A 22,841-nucleotide genomic window follows, 5' to 3' on the forward strand; every position below is an offset into this window, starting at 1 on the left:
CGGGGAGCATGGCCTCAGGCCCCAGGCCTGGTGCCTGGAGTGGGGTGCAGCCTCAGGTCTCCCATTAAGCCCCACCAAGAGGGGGGTGCAGGTTCAGGTCCCCCATCAAGCCCCGTTGGGTGGGAGGCGCGGCCTGAGGTCCCCTGGCCCAGCACTGAGGCGGGGGGCACACCTTGAGGTCCCCTGTCAAGCACCGCCGGGGCAGGGAGCGTGGCCTCTGATCCCCTGGCCCAGTGCCAGGGCGCGGGCCACACCATGAGGTCCCCCGTCAAGCCCCACCAGGCAGGGTCATGGCCTGAGGTCCCCCATCAAGCCCTGCCAGGAGGGTGGCGCAGTCCCCTGTCAAGCCCTGCTGGGCGGGGGCGTGTCCTGAGGTTATCCCGCCGGACAGCAACTGAAGTCCCAGAGAGACTGTGTGTGTGTGAAGGGGGTGCCCCTGAGAACTCTGAGATCTAATCCCTAAGCTGGGCTCCCCAGCAGAGAGCACCAAACTGAGGAGGGTATCTACATAACATCAAGCTGTGAAAAGCAGCAGGGTGTTGTCTGCCAGCGAGTGGCAGCTAAAGTTCGGGCACCCTCTTGAAGGGCCAGTGCATAAAAATTCCCTGTGGAGCCACCCACCTTGTGCTCTGGCGGAGGGAGGATGAAGTGGCCTGGGGCTGTGAGATCAGAATCCAGGACTGGGGACTTGGGAGGATAAAGCTCAGCATGCAGACACCCCAAGTTTCCTGGGCTGAATCATCCCCTCATGCAGTGGAGGACATCTTTCCCAGATAGATATTTGCCTTGCCTGGGGGGAAGACCGTCAACACAAGCTACTGGAAAACACCTTGCCCTGAGTCCACTGAAGAGATTAAAAGTAACAATTAGCTTCTAGGCAGAAGCAACTGCCCCACCCTGTTGAAAAACTCGTGCCACTCCTGATGACGATGATTGCCTGAGGGCAATTCAAGTAGAATGCTATTGGTTTGTAGATAGAGGTGGTCTCTGGAGGCTTTGAGTCTTTGCCGGATCCAATTCGTAAGAAATGGCCTTTTAGCACTGTCCTGCACTAGTGAGTAAGAGGTATAAAAGATCTACCTACAACATAGTCACAAACCCAGACAGACAACCAAAATGAGGAGACAAAGAAACAACCCTCTAATGAAAGAACTAGCAAATTCTCCAGAAGAAGAGATAAATGAAGCAGAGATAAAGAATTTATCTGAAACAGAGTTCAGAGGAATGATAGTAAAAATGCTCAACATTTTGAAAAAAGATATAGTAACTATGAAAAAAGAACAGTCTCAGAAAAAATAATGACATAAAAATAATACATTGGAAAAAAAATAATACATTGGAAGGAATACACAGCAGATTAGGGGAAGCTGAGGATCAACTCAGTGAATTAGAAGACAGAGTTGAAAATATCACTCAAAGAACCAAAAAGAAAAATCAAGTAAAAACCAGGAGGGCAGCTTAAGAAAGCTGTTGGACAATGTGAAATGTAACAATATTAGAATAGCAGGTGTGCCAGAAGAGACAGAAAGGAAGAAAGAAATAGAGAAGGTATTTGAATAAATAATGGAAAAAAAACTTTCCTAACCTGGTAAAGGAAAAAGTCACACATGTTCAGGAGGCACAGAGAACCCCAGACAAGAAGAACCCAAACAGACCCATGCCCAGACATATCATAATTAAAATGCCAAAAATTAAAGACAGAGAGAATCTTAAAGGCAGCAAGAGAAAAAACAACACCCTGTTACCTACAAAGGAGGTTCTAACAGAGCTTCAAATTACACCAGGAGTTCCCAAAAGGCAGACACCTGATTTCTCATCAGAAACTCTACAGGCCAGAAGGGAATGGCATGAAGTACTCAAGGTAATGGAAAGCAAGAATCTGAGACCAACATTACTATCATTCAGAATAGATGGTCAAATAAAGAGCTTCCCAGACCAAAAAAAAAAAAAAAAAAAAAAGCTAAAGGAGTTCATCACCACCAAGCCACCATTACAAGAAATGCTAAAGGGATTGCTGAGGAGAAGAAGCAGAGAAAGAAACCTAGCCATACAGAATTAAGATGCCTATAAATAAATACCTATCAATAATAACCCTAAATGTAAATGGATAAATGGATTAAATGCTCCAATCAAAAGGTGTAGGGTAGCTGAATGGATACAAAAACATGACCCAACTATATGTTGTCTACAAGAGAGCCACCTGAAAATAAAAGACACACACAGGATGAAAATGAAGGGATGGAAAAAAGTTCCGTGCAAATGGAAAAGAAAAAAAAAAAGCTGGAGTATTAATACTCATATCTGACAAAATAGACTTTAAAATGAAGGCCATCACAAGAGACAATAAAGGTCATTACATAATACTAAAGGGATGGATCTAACAAGAGGATATAACCCTGGTAAACATACACTGAGTGTTGACTGTCTTCCCTCCAGGCAAGGCAAATTAGCCATACACTGCATCGTATGGGATATGGAAGCCAAAGGCCTGTTCGAACACCTTTGCTGTCTGCAGTTACCAAGATAAAATGTCTCCAATTTGCACAGGAACACAAGGATTGGACCCTCGAGCATTGGAAAAAAGTCATGTGGTCCAATGAATCACATTTCCAGTTGCATCATGCAGATGGCAGAGTGAGAATTTGGCGGAAACAGCATGAAAGCATGCACCCCACATACATGAGTACAACCCTTCAAGCTGGTGGGGGCAGTGTTATGGTTTGGGGCATGTTTACATGGCATGATTTGTGCCCTTTAATTCGTGTGGAACAATGTCTGAATAGCACAACCATTTTGTGGCTGTGGGTGCTGCCATCTTTGAGGGTGTGGCAGTCAATTAGCATATTCCCTCTTTATTAGGTAGGATAGCATGGAACATTCAGCAAGATAAACCCTATATGCTGGACCACAAAAACAGTGTCAACAAATTAAAAAGACCTGATATCAAAGAGCATGGTCTCTGCCCACAATAGAATTAATTTAAAAATTAAAAAGATACTTCTTAAGTCCCCCAAATATTTGGACATTAATCACCAAAATTCCAAAATAACTCATGAATTAAGGAAGAAATGTAAAACTAAATTTTGATCTGAGTGACAAAACATACCAAAATTTTATGGATGCAAATAAACAGCATTTAAAAAATTATTTTATCAAATCATGGATTTAAACTCTCAGCCTAAGCAGCTAGGAAAAGAAAGGTAAATTAAACTCAAAGGGTAGGAAAAGAAAAATAATAAAAGACTAAAGCAGAAATCATGAAATACACAACAGAATAATAGAGAAAATGTGTGAATCCAAAAGCTGATTTATTTTTAATAAAATCAGTAAAGCACAGGAAAAACAGAAAGAAGACATATTACCAATATCAAAAATTAAAGTGGCTACATCACTACAAATCCTACAGACATTAAGAGGATATTTAGGGAATATACAAACAATTTTATGCCAACAAATAGAGTAGGAGTGGATACTTCCCAACTTACTTTTATTTTTCATTGTTTACACCATTATAGATGACCCCCATTTTCCCTCATTTTGACCACCTCTGCCCAGTCCCCACCACCCGCTCCCCCTTGCCTTCACCATACTATTGTCTGTGTACATGGGCTATGCATATATGTTCTTTGGCTTATCTCTTCACCTTCTTTCATCCAGTTCTCCCCACCCTATCTCCCCTCTGACAGTTGTCAGTTTGTTCCATGAATCCATGCCTCTAGTTCTATTTGTTTGTCTGTTTATTATATTCATTATATTCTACATATAAGTGAGATCATATGGTATTTGTCTTTCTCTGACTGACTTGTTTCACTCAGCATAATAATCTCCAAGTCCATTCATGCTGTTGCAAAAGGTACAGACTCCTGTTTTATAGTTAACTCGTTTTATAAGGCCAGCATTATCCTCAACCAAAGGCACAAATAGAAAACTATACACCAACATCTCTCATGAAACTAGATATAAAATCCTTAACAAACTATTTTAAAACTAAATCTAGCAATATTTAAAAAGGATAATACCTTGCCTGGCCAGTGTGTCTTAGTGGTTGAGTGTTGACCTATGAGCCAGCAGGCCACAGTTTGATTCCCGGTCAGGGCGCATGCAGGAGGCAGCCAGTCAATGATTCTCACTGATATTTTTCTCTCTCTCTCTCCCTCTCCTTTCCTCTCTGAAATCAATTAAAAATAAAAAGTATAATACCTCATGACCAAAAAGTATTTATCCCAGGAAAACAATTTGATTTGGTATTCAAAAAGCAAACTGTATCATTCACCTTATAAGGGTGAAAAGAGTTCTAAAAGTAATTAGAGTCCTAGCTGGTTTGGCTCAGTGGATAGAGTGTCGGCCTGCTGGGAAAGGCAATGCCCTCATCATACCTCTGTTGCTGCGGACTAAGGATCCCTGGTTCGATTCCGGTCAAGGGCACATACCTCAGTTTCAGGCTCCTGGCCCTGGTCTGAGGCATGCTGGAGGCAACCAATCAATGTGTCTCTCTCACATCAGTGTTTCTCTCTGTGTCTCTCCCTCTCCCTTCCACTCTCTAAAAATCAATGGAAAAAATATCCTCAGGTAAGGATTTTTTTTAAAAAGTAACTAGAAATAAATAAAGGAGAAAGCCATGTAATCATTTCAGTAGATGCAGGAAAATAATTAAATTCCATTCCTACCCTAATATATAAGAACCCTGGGTTGTAACGACCAGTAACAACTGAGGCTTGACCAACCAGAAGTCAGTCCTGCTTCCACTGCAGACATGGTGTCCCAGCACTGACTGCTGGGGGGCTGCGAATCAAGGCCAGAGAGAGGTCTGATGAGAGAAGCAGGGACTGATCCATTGCCTTTGTGGCAGCTTTTGATCAGCACTTGCCTCTCTCTCTCTCTCTCTCTCTCTCTCTCTCTCTCTTTCTCTCTCTCTCCCAGTCTGACCAGCAGTCACGCCTCCACTTCTCTCCAGGCCTCCATTGGGGCTGCTGATGAGCCCGCCTTTCTGATCAGGCCCCATTGATAGACCCAGAGATGCTGACTGGCATAAAAGCCGACCAATCAGAACCAAATGTGGGTTGCTGTGAAGAACCAATGGATGCCTAGGAGGCGGAGCTTCTGACACTGACTGGCATAGACACCAACCAATCAGAACCAAATGTGGGTGCTGTGGGGAGCCAATGGCTGCCTAGGAGACGGAGCTTTTGATGCTGACTGGCATAAGCTGACCAATCAGAACCAAATTGGCCAGCAGAGGAGGGCAGTTGGGGGTGAGATCAGGCCTGCAGGGGAGGGCAGTTATGGGCAAGATCAGGCTGGCAGGGGAGAGCCATTGGGGGCGAGATCAGGCTGGCAGGGGAAGGCAGTTGAGGGCAACTAGGCTGGCAGGGGAGGGCAGTTAGGGGTGACCAGGCTAGCAGGCAAAGGCAGTTAGCGGCGATCTGGCAGGCAGGCAGGTGAGTAGTTAGGAGCCAGCGATCCCAGATTGTGAGAGGGATGTCCAACTGCTGGTTTGATTGGGCCTAAACCAGCAGTCGGACATCCCCCAAGAAGTCCCCAATTGAAGAGGGTGCAGGCTGGGCTGAGGGAACCCCCCCTTTGTGCACAAATTTCGTGCACGGGGCCTCTAGTTTATTATAAAAATTTAGAGCAGATTAGCAATCTCATAAAAGATATTTTTGGAAAACTTGTAGCTACCAATACACTCAGCAGTGAAGCCTGAATGCTCCTCTATGATCAAAAACAAAGGAAGAATGCCCACTATCACCCCTTCTATTAAACACTGAATTGGATACAAATCACTGCAATAAGGTTAGAAAACCAAGTTAAAAGGCAATAGATTAGAAAGTGAACTATCTTCATTTATAGATGACATGATTGTGTACATAGTAAATCTCTCCCAAGGAATCTAAAAGAAAAGAACAATTAAAACTAATACGTCTCTTTCTTGGTTATCTTTTAAATTATGTAATCCTATTCTCTAGTTCATTAAGGATTTTTAAAAATATTTTTAATTGATTTTTTTGAGAGAGAAAAAGAGAGAGAGAAACATTGATGTGATAGTGAAAAACACTGGTCGGCTGCCACCCCCTCCAGGGATCAAGCTGCAACCCGGTCATGTGCCCTGACATGAAATCGAACCGGCAACCTTTAGGTGCCAACCAACTGAGCCACACTGGCCAGGGTGAGGATTTTTTTAATTCTTTTATTTATTTTTTAATCCTTACCCAAAGATATGTTTATTGATTTTTAGAAAGAAAGAAATATTGCCTTCAGTACATGCCCTGACTGGGAATCAAACCTGCAACCTTTTTGGTGCATAGGACGATGCCTCAACCAATTGAGCAACCCAGCCTGGGCTATTCTTTTAGTTTTGGTAATTCCTGCTAACCAGGTTTCCAATTTTCTAATTCTCTTGTGTTCATTAGCTGTTAAACCCATCCAGTGAATTTTGTATTTCAGATATTGTTGGGTTTTTTTAGTTAGCATTTTCTTATCTCTTCTGAAAAATCTCTTTACCAATATTGCTTTTTTTTATTGTAGATTTATAGTTATCACAGTTACTTTAAATTCCTTATTTTCCAATTTTAACATAGGGGACATCTATCAGTTCTGTTGACTTTTTTTTTTAAATATATTTTTATTGATTTTTTACAGAGAGGAAGGGAAAGGGATAGAGAGCTAGAAACATCGATGAGAGAGAAACATTGACCAGCTGCCTCCTGCACACCCCCCACCGGGGATGTGCCCGCAACCAATGTACATGCCCCCGACCGGAATCGAACCTGGGACCCTTCAGTCCGCAGGCCGACGCTCTATCCACTGAGCCAAACCGGTTTCGGCTCTGTTGACTTTTTTTTATCTTTTCTGCTGGCCACAATTTTCTGTTCTCAGAAAAACCTTGTAGATAATATATTGTGAAGATGCTGGATCCTTTTTCTTCCTCTGAAGATTGCTGAGTTTTTAATCTGGTATGGGGTTAAATTACTGGAAGTTCATGTTGATTACTTTGTCAAATTGCTTTTAAGTTTGTTTAGATGATTTCTATTTCAGTTTCAGGTTTTCCTTTGGTTTTATGATGTTCTCTGAGTCCTGGAATGTAGCCTTCACTCCTAATACATTACTATTCTGGGGTTTCAACAGAAAGATCAAAGGTTTAACCAGGTTTCTCTAACTTGGCACAGGACTGGAATTAAATACTCTGTTTTTCCAGAGTCAAGTAACTGCTAAAATTTTTGCTTAATTCTTTCAGAGCTCCAGCTTTCTTTTCCCTTTTATGCTCCTTATAGTCTTACCCTGCAGAAAAGCAATTAACCAAGGTTTTGAGGAGGGGGGTATGCTAACTTTTGTGCTCTCCTTCTATTACTTCTCCATTCTAAGATTTTGTTCTCAATTTACAGCCACTCTCATAGCCCAGAACTATAATCTCTGATTTTTCTGCACATGTGACTCCTGCTTTCTCCTTGAGATGAATTACCAGGCACACAGTGGAAAACCTGATATAAATCTTATGCGGTGCGTTTTCTTTCTTTCAAAGATTGTATCCACTCCAGTTTATGCCTGCTTTTGATCACTCTTTATCAAACAAATTGTTGTTTTTTCTAGTTTGCCCAGAGTTTATAACTTCATCAACTGGAAGGTTGCTTTGATACAAATTTCTTTTACATTGCCAGAATCTGGATGTCCAGATCAACTTTTTAGTCTTGAAACTTGCTTATATTCTTAAAATTATTAAAGATTAAAAGAACTCCCTGTATGTGCACTCATGTGTGTGTGTGTGTGTGTTCCCTATTAGAAATCAAACATTTTAAATATTCATTTATCGATTCATTTTAAAACAATATAATAATAATAAACTCATTATATGATAACAAGAAAATCCTATTTTTACAAAAAAATAAATGTTCCTCAAAAGGGAAAAAATGATGAGAAAAGTGGCATTTTTACATAATTGAAATTTATAGTGTCATCCTTAATAAAAAACCGCTAATTTTCAAAAAATGATTCTGTAAGCAATCTGTTTCAATTGTTGTTTTAATTGAAATATATGAAGAAAAAATCTTCATGCTTATTAATAGTTTGAAAAATAAGTGTTTTTAAAAGCCTTTTAAGATTGTTGTGGATATTTTTCATTAATACTACAGTCAAGCTTAATTTATATTTCCTAAACAGTGCAATATAGAATCTGAAATTATAATACTGATTTTTTGTCCACTATTACATAAAATCCAGTGGTCCACTAAAATAGATTTTTTTTACCCAGGCATTTTTTTGGTAATATTATGCATTGGTCATCTTCCAAATTTTGCCACATTTCCATATAAAACATTTTTTTTAAAACAAAACCCTTATTTGTTAATATCATCTGAAATCTCATCAGAAATGTCTTTTAAACAATATGAAGCTGACACAATAGCGAATATGAGCTTTCCAATATAATGACCTTTGAAACTTGAATTTTATCATCGGTAACAAATGTTGGCAGATCTTTTCTTTGAATTGATAGGCTCACATTATTCAAGAAATACCTACTCTGAGTATTCTATTGTACTTTCAAGTAAAAAAGTTGTTCCGCAAAAAGTTATTCAGTTCTCCACTCAGCAATTACACCAGCCCTCTTCCTCACAAAAAATATTATACTCTGGTATACAACAGAAGTGCTTTATGCATACTTCTTTAATTATCAAACTGAATATTGAAAATATAATAACAGTGAAGATATAATCCTATCTAATAAAAGAGTAATATGCAAATTGACCATCACACCAAGACACAAGATGGCCACCCCCATGTGGACACAAGATGGCCGCCACTAGATGGCCTGAGGGGAGGGCAGTTATGGGAAGTTAGGGGTGACCAGGCCAGCAGAGAAGGGCAGTTGTGGGGGGACCCAGGCCTGCAAGGGAGGGCAGTTGGGAGGGACCCAGGCCTGAAGGGGAGGGCAGTTGGGGGGACCAGGCCTGCAGGTGAGGGCAGTTGTGGACGATCAGGCAAGCAGGGAGGGCAGTTAGGGGTGACCAGGCCGGCAGAGGAGGGCAGTTGGGGGGGCAGGCCTGCAGGGGAGAATAGTAGTTGGGGGACCAGGCCTAAAGGGGAGGGCAGTTGGGGGGACCTATCCTCCACTGCAGGGGGGGGCAGTTGAGGGGACCAGGCCTGCAAGGGAGGGCAGTTGTGGGGGGACCCAGGGCTGCAGGGGAGGGCATTTGGGGGGACCCAGGCCTGCAGGGGAGGGTTGTTGGGAGGGACCAGGCCTGCAGGGGAGGGAAGTTTGGAGCCAGCAGTCCTGGATTGTGAGACAGATGTCCAACTGCCCGTTTAGGCCCGATCCCATTGGGGCCTAAATGGGCAGTCGGACATCCCTCAAGGGGTCCCAGATTGGAGAGGGTGCAGGCTGGGCTGAGGGACACCCCCCCAATGCACAAATTTTGTGCACTGGGCCTCTAGTAAAAATAATATATTTCTGCTCTGTCAACAGTCTTAAGTTTTTTCTTATATGTGCCAGTTAGAAATGGAGTGATTACTGTTATTGTTTGATGCCAGTGCTTTGGTTTATGCTAATGTGTTAACATTTTACCCACTGTATTAATCATGTTTTTTATTTTCTATATTTTATAACGTTTTGACATCTTTGGGGGGCCTTGATGGTTGGGAGAGACTGCCCCTTCCCAGAGCTAATTCCTAGAGACAGTAGGCAACTTATTGGTGAGCCCACCTTTTATATACAAACCAATGAATCTCAAGTCCATACCCTCAACTACCTTCTTTATCTAACTCTCACACACCAAGCCAATATATCCCCTGTCCTAAATTATCCAAGATCAGGTACTAGTCAACTAGAGACCAATCCTATGGTCCATAGCCTGCCAACAGTGTTCAAACTAGCCTATCTGAAGTTGCCTTTTTTGTAGAAGCAAGACCCAATAATGACTTTGGCCTAGACTTTCCCCTCACTGCTGTCTGTCTTCTGACCTCATGTGGCCCTGCAGGAAATGAAAATAATAACAATTTTCCTTTAATGACATTAGCCTCTCTTTGTCATCATTTATTCACCTCCATATGTTAAAATTCCATGAGTACAAATAAGACATTCACTATTGCTTTTGCTCCATTAGTGCAAATTAGATCACAGTTAAAAAGACAATTGTTATTGTTATTACAATTAATATAAAAAAGTATTGTTATTATTAGCAAAAATAGTTTTGACTTTGTGGATCTCCCATAAGGGTCTCAGGTAGTATAAAGTTCATGAATCACACTTTGGTGTTTTAGGCCTTTCTTATCATCTGTTTCTTTAACATTTCAGTATTATTTCTTCTTTTGTTATAATCTCCTGTTTATAGGCATTCTTAAATATATCCAAAAGATAAAGATAAAAGGAAATAATTATCTAATATTTATTTTCCTCTTAGTTTTCATTTTTCCTTCCTTTCCCTATACAATACCTTATTCTTGCTTCCTTTACTCAACCCCACATCTTGTTCTCACCATGACCTGCCATCAGATTTCATAGGCCACTTTTTTTCCATGTGTCATATCATAATGGTCAGATTCCTAATATCTACCCACCTTGTGTGAATAATACTAATTCATTATCATTCTGTTTTCTTAAATGCCCATTCACATCTTGGTTGCTTTTCTTCCCTTTATTTGCATTGCCAGGGAAAATGAATATTTGTTGAATAAATGGATTTTATTTCCATAGGCTCTCATTGGTGTGAAGTGTTTTTCTTCATCTTCATTTCTTGTTAGTATAAAGATCCCATAAGCTATAATAATTTTATCCATCTCAAGTTGTGATTCCCTTGTTTTATGTGAATGTCTTTCAGATAGACATTTTGTAGCCCATTTCTCCCACCTGAACTCTAGTGGTATATTTTAATCTGCCTACAACAATACAATAATCAGTTGTCTCATCCTTTTGTTTATTGATATATCAGAAATAATAGTCATTCTTTACCTTACTCTGATTTTTTTCTATATCCTTTTGTTCCTATAATCAGCCCCTTATAGTAGCAGGTTGATTCCATCATCTCTATTATATTTTTCTTAATGATCTCTCCACAATTTGTGTTATGTTATTTTACTCTATGAAATACCTTTACAGATTCATATTCTCATTTGCCACTGACATCTTCCAAAATGAAAGCTATTTTATTCCAGGTATGGACCGCTATAGTTAATATTTGGATTTGCCATCATTTCCTCCCAGTTCTTTCAGCATATACTAAAATGATATCACATAAAAAATTTTAAATCTCGCCCTGACCGGTTTGGCTCAGTGGATAGAGCGTCAGCCTGCGGACTGAAGGGTCCCAGGTTCGATTCTGGTCAAGGGCATGTACCTTGGTTGCGGGCACATCCCCAGTGGGGGGCGTGCAGGAGGCGGCTGATCGATGTTTCTCTCTCATCGATGTTTCTACCTCTCTCTCCCTCTCCCTTCCTCTCTGTAAAAAATCAATAAAATATATTAAAAAAAAATTTTAAATCTCTATTATTCAAGGGCTGACAGAATAATATCCCATCTGGTCATTCCAGGTGTATTTCTCTCTGTGACTGATATGCTCCATGCAATTGATTTTATTCTTTACAACTGGGTCTTTCATTATGTGACAGCTTTTCTGTGCCCATATGGATACTTGCAGTTAGCCAACTACAGAATTAGAGGATACTACAGTACACATAAGACCACCCTCATTTCTGACACCAATTGCAAGTTCACAAGTCCCCAGAACTACTTTAGTATCAGTAATTTGCTAGAAGGACTCACAGAACTTCCTGAAAGCTGTAACATTCAGTTATAGTTTGTTACAGAGGAAGCCTAAAGATTAAAATCAAGCCAAGCACCTGGGGCAGAATTTGAGAAAGTACCAACATGGACCATTTAGTAGCCCTCTCTCTGTGGACTTATGGACAGCATTACAGAATATCACCAACCAGGGAGGCTTCACCCAAGCCTCGAATCCAGTGTTTATATTGGGGCTCCATCGCATAGGCTTGACTGATTATTCATATGGCTGATCTCAGTTTTCAGCCCCTTGAGCGGTCAAGCTGATACTGTGTGACCCAAAACCCCCATCCTAAATCACACTGTTGGTGTGGCTCAAAGACCCCACCCTAAATCACAATGTTACTATCTGGCTAGCCAACAGGCTCCCAAGCAAACTAATACTTCTGTCAAGCATGACATTCCATAGGCTTAGAGATTACCTTCCAGAAGCCAAAGGCAAGTGTCAAGGCTCTCATTGGGCAAGGTTATATTTTTTACCACACAATGCTGCATATCCTTTAGTTAAAAGATCAGGTTTCACTTCCTGCATGAAATGTTCCTTGACTACTCCATACCATGCCAGTACCTTTTTTTCTGCACTCAACATTCATTCTACTGATTATATGTAACATACAAATAGACATATCCTCTGATATGGTCTAATGTGATACATTATTCAACACTAGAGGCCCGTTGCACAAAATTCGTGCACGGGGGTGGGGAGTGTCCCTCAGCCCAGCCTGCACCCTCTCCAATCTGGGACCCCTTGGGGGATGTCCGACTGCCTGTTTAGGCCCGATCTGGGCCTAAATGGGCAGTCGGACATCCCCCTCACAATCCAGGACTGCTGGCTCCCAACTGCTCGCCTGCCTGCCTTCCTGATTGCCCCTAACCACTTCTGCCTGACAGCCTGATCACCCCCTAACCACTCCCCAGCCAGCCTGATTGATGCCTAACTGCTCCCCTGCCAGCCTGTTTGCCCCTAACTTCCCTTCCCTGCAGGCCTGGTCACCCCTAACTGCCTACCCCTGGTGGCTTGGTCCCCTCCAACTGCTCTCCCCTGCAGACCTGGGTCCCCCCAAACTGCCCTTCCCTGCAGGCCTGGTTTCCCTCAACTTCCCTCCCTTGCAGGCCTGGTCCCTCCCAACTACTCTCCCCAGCTGGCCTGATTGCCCACAACTGCCCTCCCTTGCAGGCCTGGTCCCTCCCAACTGCCTTCTGCTGCTGACCTGATCGCCCCAACTGCCCTCCCTTGCTGGCCATCTTGTGGTGGCCATCTTGTGTCCACATGGGGGCAGGATCTTTGACCGCATGGGGGCAGCCATCTTGTGTGTTGGAGTGATGGTCAATCTGCATATTACTCTTTTATTAGGGTAGAGGCCTGGTGCATGGGTGGGGGGCAGCTGGTTTGCCAAGAAGGGTGTCCCGGATCAGGGTGGGGGTTCCCTTGGGGCGTGGGGCAGCCTGGGCGAGGGGCCTGTAGTGGTTTGCAGGCTGGCCACGCCCCTGGCAACCCAAGTGGAGGCCCTGGTATCTGGGATTTATTTATCTTCTATAATTGAAACTTTGTAGCCTGGAGTGGAGCCAAGCCTCCTGCTTGCTCTGTGGCCACAGCCATTTCTGTTGGGGTTTATTTACCTTCTATAATTGAAACTTTGTAGCCTTAAGCAGAGGCCTGGGCTGGCAAGGGCAGGTGGAAAGTTTGGCTTCCTCCATCACCGGGGAAACCCAAGCCTCCCTCCTGCTCTCCAGGGCCTCAGCCATCTTGGTTGGGTTTATTTGCATATTCGCTCCTGATTGTCTGGTGGGTGTGGCTTGTGGGTGTAGCAGAGGTGTGGTCAATTTGCATATTACTCTTTTATTAGTATGTTTTATCTGAGGCTTCTTTCTCCCATCTGATTAACAAGTCCCTCAAAATAAGGTCCTCCCTTTTGCTTTTCCTTACTGTAGCTTGTAACAAAGACTAGACATTCAGAGTTACCTGATTGATTATTTATGGTACCATGCAAGGAAAACATCTTTCTCATCCATTCAGATATCATTTAATGGTAAGTTCTTTTTAGACATTCATGCCAAGATATCATCCCTTTGCTTCACTTAACAAGTGTGTTAATGTATACTCAGAGGTTTCAAAGAGGATAATAAAATAATGACTTTTGAGAGCATAGGTTACAGTTGGGAAGACAATATTTTCAAGTTAAGCATTTTACATAGAATGTTCATGTTGAAATAGCAGATTGTTGAAATATTTCTTTTTTTTCAAATGAAAATATTTGCTTTATTAAATTATAGAATCATTAGTGAAATAATATAATTTTTGGAAAGAGATAACTATATAATAAGTGGAATTGAACCAATCAGGAGACCTGGAGCTCATGAATCCAATAAAATGAATCCAATCAACTCTAACCCTGATAATTCTAACTTGAAATATAGTCTTTTTTTTTTCAAGAAAAACTATTTTAAATAGGATAATGTTACATGCAATAAACTCGAATTATTCAAGAAAAATGATCTTACATATAATAATATTACATGCAATAAACATTAATATTTCAAGAATAAGAGGGTTTTAAGTATAATAATATTACCCAAACTGTACTAATGTAGTATGATATCACAAAAGTTGTAGGAAATATTAAAAATCTGCAAATAACAGGATTACTTCTATTATCTTCTAGTATATTTTCCCCCCTCTGGCTTTGCTTTTGTTCATCAATTTATGTTGTTCATTATATTCCACAAATGAGTGAGATCATATGATATTTATCTTTCTCCAACTGGGTTATTTCTTTTAGCATGATGCTTTTAAAGTCTATTTTGTCCAATGGACACAGACAACAGGGCAGGTGAGGGGATGAGTCAGGGAGATTAGGGGATAATGGTGCAATAAGGACACATGTAACACCTTAATCAATAAATTTTTTAAAAAGTCTATTTTGTTGGATATGAGTATTGCTACTCCAGCTTTATATTTCTTTTCCATTTGCATGGAAAATTTTTTTCCTTCCCTTCACTTTCATCCTGCGTGTGACTTTTGTTTTGTGGTGAGTCTCTTGTAGACAGCATATTGTTGGGTCATGTTTTTGTATCCATTCAGCTACGCTACACCTTTTGATTGGAGCATTTAATCCATATACATTTAGGGTTATTATTGAGAGGTACTTATTTATAGTCATCTTAATTCTGTATGGCTAGGTTTTTCTCTCTGTTTCTTCTCAGCAATCCCTTACAGCAATCCCTTTAGCACAGTGATGGGCAACCTTTTGAGCTTGGTGTGTCAAACTTCGCCAAAAAACTGAGCATAACTCGGGTAGTGTGTCACTTTGAGAAAAAAACATTATTTCGCAAATGTTTCATCCTCAGGAGCAGCAAATGTTTCATCCTCGGCATGTGGCCACCTCAGCAGCCACGTGTCATCAGAAATGGCTACGCGTGTCAGTGCTGACACGCGTGTCATAGGTTCGCCATCACTGCTTTAGCATTTCTTGTAATGCTCGCTTGGTGGTGATTAACTCCTTTAGCCTTTTTTTTGTCTGGGAAGCTCTTTATTTGACCATCTGTTTTGAATGATAGCCTTGATGGATATAGTAATGTTGGTCTCAGATTCTTGCTTTCCATTACCTTGAGTATTTCATGCCATTCCCTTCTGGCCTGTAGAGTTTCTGATGAGAAATCAGGTGTCAGCGTTATGGGAATTCCTTTGTAGGTAACAGGATGTTGTTTTTTCTCTTGCTGCCTTTAAGATTCTTTTTGTCCTTAATTTTTGGCATTTTAATTATGATGTGACTGGACATGGGTCTGTGTGGGTTCTTCTTGTTTGGGATTCTCTGTGCCTCCTGAACTTGTGTGACTTTTTCCTTTACCAGGTTAGGGAAGTTTTCTACCATTATTTCTTCAAACACCTTCTCTATTCCTTTCTCCCTTTCTGCCTCTTCTGGGACACCAACTATTCTAATATTGTTACATTTCACATTGTCCCCCAACTCCATTAAAACTGTCCTCCTGTTTTTTACTTTTTTCTTCTTTTTGGTTCTCTGATTGAGTGATATTTTCTTTTCTTTTTTTAAAAAAATATATTTTATTGACTTTTTACAGAGAGGAAGGGAGAGGGATAGAGAGTTAGAAACATTGATGAGAGAGAAACATCGATCAGCTGCCTCCTGCACACCCTCTACTCGGGATGTGCCCACAAGCAAGGTACATGCCCCTGACCGGAATCGAACCTGGGACCCTTCAGTCCACAGGCCGACGCTTTATCCACTGAGCCACACCGGTTAGGGCTGATTGAGTGATATTTTCAACTCTGTCTTCTAATTCACTGATTTGATCCTCAGCTTCCCCTTATCTGCTGTGTATTCCTTCCAATGTGTTTTTTTTTTTTAATTTGTGTTATGTCATTATCTCAGACTGTTCTTTTTTCATAGTTCCTATATCTTTTTTCATGCTGATGTGCATTTTTACCATCATTACTCTGAACTCTGTTTCAGATAGATTTCTTATCTCTGCTTCTGGAGATTTCGCTAGTTATTTCATTTGGGGGTTGTTCCTTTGTTCCCCTATTTTGGTTGTCTGTTTGAGTTTGTGACTATGTTTTAGGTAGATCCTCTATACCTCTCAATCACTAGTGCAGGACAGTGTTAAAGTCTGTTTCTTACAAATTGGATCCGGCAAAGACTCAAAGCCTCCAGAGACCACCTCTATCTACAAACCAATAGCATTCTGACTTGAATTGCCCCCAGGCAATCATCGTTGTCAGGTGTGGCAAGAGTTTTTCAACAGGGTGGGGCAGTTGCTTCTGCCTAGAGGCTAATTGTTACTTTTAATCTCTTAAGTGGATTCAGGGCAAGGTGTTTTCCAGTAGCTTGTGTTGACTGTCTTCCCCCAAGGCAAGGCAAATGTCTATCTGGGAAAGATATCCTCCACTGTGTGAGGGGATCACTCAGCCCAGGAAACTTGGGGTGTCTGCATGCTGAGCTTTATCCCCCCAAGTCCCCAGACCTGTGTTCTGCTCTCAAAGCCCCAGTCCACTTCATCCTCCCTCTGCTAGAGCACAGGGGATTTTTGTGCATTGTCCCTTTAAGAAGGTGCCATAATTTTCAGCTGCCATTCCCTGGAAGACAGCACCCCACTGCTTTTCACAGCTAAATGGTATGTTGGTACCCTCCTCAGTTTGGTGCTCTCTGCTGGGGATCCCAGCTTAGGGATTAGATCCAAGAGTTCTCAGTGGAATCCCCTACCCCCACAGCTGAGATATCTCTCTGGGACTTCAGTTGCCATCTGTGGGTGCCTGGCCAGCCCTTTCACACCTCTGTGCCTCCTACTAGTCTCTATGCAATCTCCACCTTCAGTCCTTGGGTATGATGGTTCTCTTCTGTGAGTTTTCCATTGATTTTTCAGGCAGCCTTTCCATATTTCAGCTGTAATTCCAGCTTGTTCCTGGGAGCATGTCCGTGCAGCATCCTCCTACTCTACTGCCATTTTTAATCCTCGAAATATACTAGTAGTCCTTTATATTTTACTTAAATTCTTTATTGTTCAAAGTGTTTAAGATGTCTCCTTTTTCCCTCATTGAGACAGTTGAAATGTTTCTTGAAATGGGTAGTCCAGACTCTAATTGTATTCTAATTTCAGACAAATTAGACATTGAAGGATAGAAAGAATATGTGAAGACTTGGATAAGTTGAGTAGTAGCATGTTCCTGAAGGGGATTAAGGTTATTAGGAAGGCAATGTAACTCCTGTTACCAATACATATTAGTTTTGCATGTTCTAGGATTACACATAAGTGGAATTGTGCAATATTTATTCTTTTGCATAAAGCTTTCACTCTGAAAAATGTTTTAGCTTCATCCCTTTTGTCATCAGTAGGTTTTCTCCCCACCCCCCTTTTTTTTATTGCTGAGTAGCATTAACTTATATAATTATAGGACACAATATTGCCTATTTACCTTTTCGTAGATAATTGGGCTGTTTTCAGTTTAAGGCTATTGCAAATAAGGTAGAAAATTATGGGTAAGATAAACCCATCTTTAAAATTGCTCCACCAGATGTGGGTTGTAGTAAGATAACAGTAGTAAAATTTGCCAAGAATTTATAAAAAAAACTAGAGGTCTGATATACAAAATTTGTGCAAGAGTAGGCCCTCGCAGCCCTGCTGCCTCACAGCCCTGCAGCCTGCCCCATCCACTGGTCGTTCTGGAAGGTCGTTCCACTGTCTGGTCTAATTAGCATATTAGCTCTTCATTATCTACATTAATAAAAGAGAAACATGCAAATTGACTGTCACTCCGCTACACCCACCAGCCAATCAAGAGTGAGTATGCAAAGTAACCCAACAAAGATGGCAGTGGCCATGGAGCTGGAGCGAGCAGGAGGCTTGGGTTGCCCCCGGCGATGGAGGAAGACAAGCTTCCCGCCCACCCTGGCCACTGCTAAAGGAGTGGCTAGGAGCCTGGGTCACCAGGGAGCGTGGCCAGCCTGAAAACAGCCCTCAGCCTCTTACCCAGGCTGGCCACACCCCCATGGGGTGAGGGCCCACACTGGGGGGTCTTGGCCAGCCTGCAAACAGCCATCAGCCCCTCACCCAGGCTGGCCAGGCACCCCAGCAGGACCCCCCATCCTGAAGGGGGTGTTGCCAGCCTGAAAATGGCCCTCAGCCCCTTACCCAGGCTGGCCATGCCCCCATGGAGTAAGAGTCTCTGCTGGGAGGCGTGGCCAGCCTGCAAACAGCCATCAGCCCCTCACTCAAGCTGGCCAGGCACCCCAGTAGGAACCCCAACCCTGAAGGGGGTGTGGCCAGTTGAAAACAGTCCTCATCTCTCACCCAGGCTGGCCACCCCCCCCCCCAAGCAGGGACCCTCACCCTATGGGGGCATGGCTGGCCTGCAAACCACCACAGGCCCCTCGCCCAGGCTGCCCCATATCCCAAGGGAACCCCCACCCTGATCTGGAACACCCTTCAGGGCAAACCAGCCGGCCTCCACCCATGAACCAGGCCTCTATCTATACTAATAAAAGAGTAATATGCTAATTCAACTGGAAGACCTTCCAGGAGACCTTCCAGACATTCTTCTGGACAAAGCCATGGTGGCAGGGCTAAGGTAAGAGGTGGTTAGAGGCCAAGAGGGGAGGGCACTTGTGGGTGATCAGGCCAGGATGGGACGGCAGTTGTGGGTGATCAGGCCAGTGGGGGGCGAGCAGGCTGACAGTGGGGGTCAGATGGTGTGATCAGGACAGCAGTGGGGCATTTTGGAGTGAGCAGGCCAGCAGGGGTGCAGTTAGGGGCAAGCAGGCCAGCAGGGGGGCAGTTGGGGGTAATCAGGCTGGCGGGAAGGGGGCGGAATTTGGGGGCGAGCAAGCCAATGGTGGGGGGAAGTTGGGGGTGAGCAGGCAGGCAGAGTGGTTAGGCACAATCAGGCAGGCAGCAGGTGAGCGGTTAGGAGCCAGCAGTCCTGGATTGCGAGAGGGATGTCCGACTGCCGGTTTAGGCCTGATCCCTGTAATCCGGCAGTAGGACATCCTTCAAGGGTCCCAGATAGGAGAGAGTGCAGGCCATGCTGAGGGACATCCCCCAGTGCACGAATTTCATGCACCAGGCCACTAGTCTATAATTTAAAAGCCAGTGTCTGTGACGACCATGACAACCAAACGACCGGTCACTATGAGGTGCATCCCATCATTGGATGTCCAACGGGGAACCACAGGAACTGGGCTGAGTGACAGCAGAGCGGGACTGGGGACTGTTGAGTGGTGGCAGGCTATGGATGGCAAGTGGTGGTGAGTGTCCAGCAGTGAGCAGTGATAAGCATCGCGGGGCCGCAGCGGCAAGCATTGCGGGGTGTCATGGAGCATCGAGGACCGTTGCGGGGCGGGGAGCTTCATGGAGCGTCCTGGGGCAGTAGAGGCGAGCAAAGCGAGCATCGCAGGGCGGCAGCGGCGAGCATTGTGGGGTGCCATGGGGTGTTGCAGGGCATCGGACATGGCCCTGATTGCAGACTAGGACTAGGAACCTGACTCACACACGATTTCGTGCACTGGACCTCTAGTATAGGATAATAGGTAAGGTCAATGAGTGCTATACACATATACTGAAGAATCCAGTCTTTCACAGTCCAAATAGGGAATAGCAGAGTTTAAGGCATGTTACTGCATTGGGAGGAAAACTTGAACCCATCTTTTTCTAACACTGAAAAAGTAATTCAGCAAATTAAAAGGAGGGACAATTAGAATTGATGGTCAGGAGAATTTAGTTATTGACCATCCCCCCACTGATATAGCAGCAATCAGTGATTATGTTCATTTGAAAGTATGCTTTGTCCTCTGTTTTATTTTATAATTCCTAATTAAAATGTTTTTCTAATTCTTCCCTTTCAAGAGAAAATAAATCAGTTGTATGGAGAGCTAGGGCCTAGATATAGATTAGTGTTTCTTTCAAAATAATGAAATGAGTGCTTGATAAAGTTTATTTGCTATAGATAGCAAATGACACCTTTATAACACCTTTTTATGCATGAGGAAATAAGTATATACACTTTCATCTCCACCTGAACAGTGTTCCTTGTTTACTGGTTAGTACTCTTGAAATGCTCACTCCATCATCTCTAAACCTGCACATTCCAAGAATAATGCCACTTTTCACCATCTTTTGCTTACTTGTCCTTATATTAATTAGACCTACTTGATGTAACTTATATTTACCATATGTCAAAGATATGAGTGTTCTTTGCTTATGCCAATTATTCCTCATTTTAACAGTATAGTAGGATTTGTGTTTAAGTTTCATGCATTTTGTCTACCAAGAGGTAATTTATTTGGGCCTTTCTGTAGATCACAATAGTGAGAAAGATAGTGCCACAATAGATTGTTTGTATATACATCTGATTCGTAACATTTATATCAAGATTTATGGTGTTGTTTATTTTATTCTTTTCTAGAAGAAGATGGGAAAGCTGAAGATGTTTTAATGAAGTTTAAACAATACCAAGATAGGCATTTTAGATCAGTTGTATTCAGCAACCATGAAAGACCAATTAAGGAAAGAAATAATATTTTGGGGAAGACACTTGCTGTAGGCAAGAACTATATTATTTCAAAAACAACACTACATGAATATAAACCTGATGGAAAGGTTTTGAAAAATATTTCAGAATCAGTCATTAGAAATATAAGCCCTGTAAGAGAGAAGTTTGGTGAGAGTAATGGATGGGAGAAATCACTTCTCAGTACAAAGCATGAGAAAACTCATACTGCAGAAAATCTCTATAAACGAACAGAAAGGAGTCTGAATAATAAACAAGAGCTTATTAAACATCAGAAGGTTCAAACTCCAGAGCAATCATTTGAACATAATGAATGTGAAAATTCCTTCCTTATGAAAGAAATGTTATTTACATATACTGGAACTCATAGAAAAGAAAGACTCTTTAAATACAATAAAGATGGAATGCCTTTCATTGAAAAGTCAAATCCCAGTGTCCATCCACAAAATCTTATGGAGAAGAAGGCCCATGCATATAGCAAATATGGGAATTTCCTCTGCAGGAAGTCCATTTTTATTATACATCAGAGATCTGAAACAGAAGAGAAACCCTTTCATTGTTCTTATTGTGGGAATAGCTTTAGAAGGAAGTCATATCTCATTGAGCATCAGCGAATTCACACAGGTGAGAAACCTTATGTTTGCAGTCAATGCGGAAAAGCCTTCCGTCAAAAGACAGCTCTCACTCTTCATGAGAAAACACATGTAGAGGGGAAACCCTACATTTGTATGGATTGTGGGAAATCCTTCCGCCAGAAGGCAACCCTCACCAGGCATCACAAAATACATACAGGGGAGAAAGCCTATGATTGTACTCAGTGTGGAAGTGCTTTTAGAAAGAAGTCATACCTCATTGATCATCAGAGAACTCACACAGGAGAGAAACCATATCAATGTAATGAATGTGGGAAGGCATTTATCCAGAAGACAACCCTCACTGTACACCAAAGAACTCACACAGGAGAGAAACCCTATATTTGTAATGAATGTGGAAAGTCCTTCTGCCAAAAGACAACCCTCACTCTCCATCAAAGAATTCATACAGGGGAGAAACCCTATAGTTGTAGTGAATGTGGGAAGTCCTTTCGCCAGAAGGCAATCCTCACTGTTCATCAGAGAATACATACAGGAGAGAAATCCAATCAATGTCCTCAGTGTGGGAAAGCCTTTAGTAGGAAATCAAACCTCATTCGCCATCAGAAAACTCACATAGGAGAGAAACTGTATGAATGTAAAGAATGTGGTAAGTTCTTCAGTTGTAAGTCAAACCTCATTGTCCATCAGAAAACTCACAAGGTAGAAACCATTGAAATATAGTAAAGGATGTGACTCTTTTGTTAGTAAAAAACTTTTAAAGTCATAGTAAACCCAGTATATGATGTTGCTTGCAAGTGTAATAATAGTCAACAGTTTAAGGTACTATATCACATATTTACTTACTGCTTGCTAGCCTATAAAACATACACACAAAATAATTACTAGACAATTAAATGACAAAAGTCATTGAAAATACAATCCCCAGTTTTCTATTGTTAGATTCATCAGATATAAAATTTCTCTGTCAAGTTGCTACACATATTTAAAGTTGCTTATTTTTTATTTTAATACCTACCTTGTGAACCAGTAATATACAGTTCGTATGTGAACCACACTATGAACAAACAACTTTTAAAAAGAAAGGAGGTGTGAATTGTATTTCCCATTGCAAATATTGAATAAACATTGTTACCTCCTCAGAGTTAACCAACGTTCTAATTTCTAACATTATAATTTTTACTTATTGTTAACTTTTATATAAATTGGATTATATATCATGTATTTTTTCATATTTGACTTCGTGTAGCCACCCTGGTCATTCATTATTATGTCTCTAAAATTCATCATTAGTGCATGTGGCAGAAATTCATGTATTTTTATTCTGTATAGAATTTCATTATTCATTATATAAGTATATCACAACACATCCAATCTGTTGGTGGACTTTTTCTTTGTTTACAGCTTAGGATCATAATAAGTAATGCTTTTGTGAATATATTCGTCTTTAGATGTACAT

General features: G+C 41.9%; 1 protein-coding gene across 2 annotated transcripts in view; it reads left to right on the top strand.

The window, feature by feature from the left end:
• The window catches only part of ZNF382 (zinc finger protein 382), a 33,860-nt gene extending 11,334 nt beyond the window's left edge, over nucleotides 1-22,526 (top strand). For both annotated transcript variants that reach the window (XM_008140109.3, XM_054711247.1), the window contains one exon: nucleotides 20,685-22,526. In XM_008140109.3, the coding sequence (XP_008138331.2) occupies nucleotides 20,685-22,105 (1,421 nt within the window). In that variant the 3' untranslated portion in view covers nucleotides 22,106-22,526. The remainder of the gene's footprint in view (nucleotides 1-20,684) is intronic.
• Nucleotides 22,527-22,841: the final 315 nt, after the last annotated feature.

This window comes from Eptesicus fuscus, chromosome 21, assembly GCF_027574615.1.
Source record: "Eptesicus fuscus isolate TK198812 chromosome 21, DD_ASM_mEF_20220401, whole genome shotgun sequence".
Classification (NCBI taxonomy): Eukaryota; Metazoa; Chordata; class Mammalia; order Chiroptera; family Vespertilionidae; genus Eptesicus; species Eptesicus fuscus.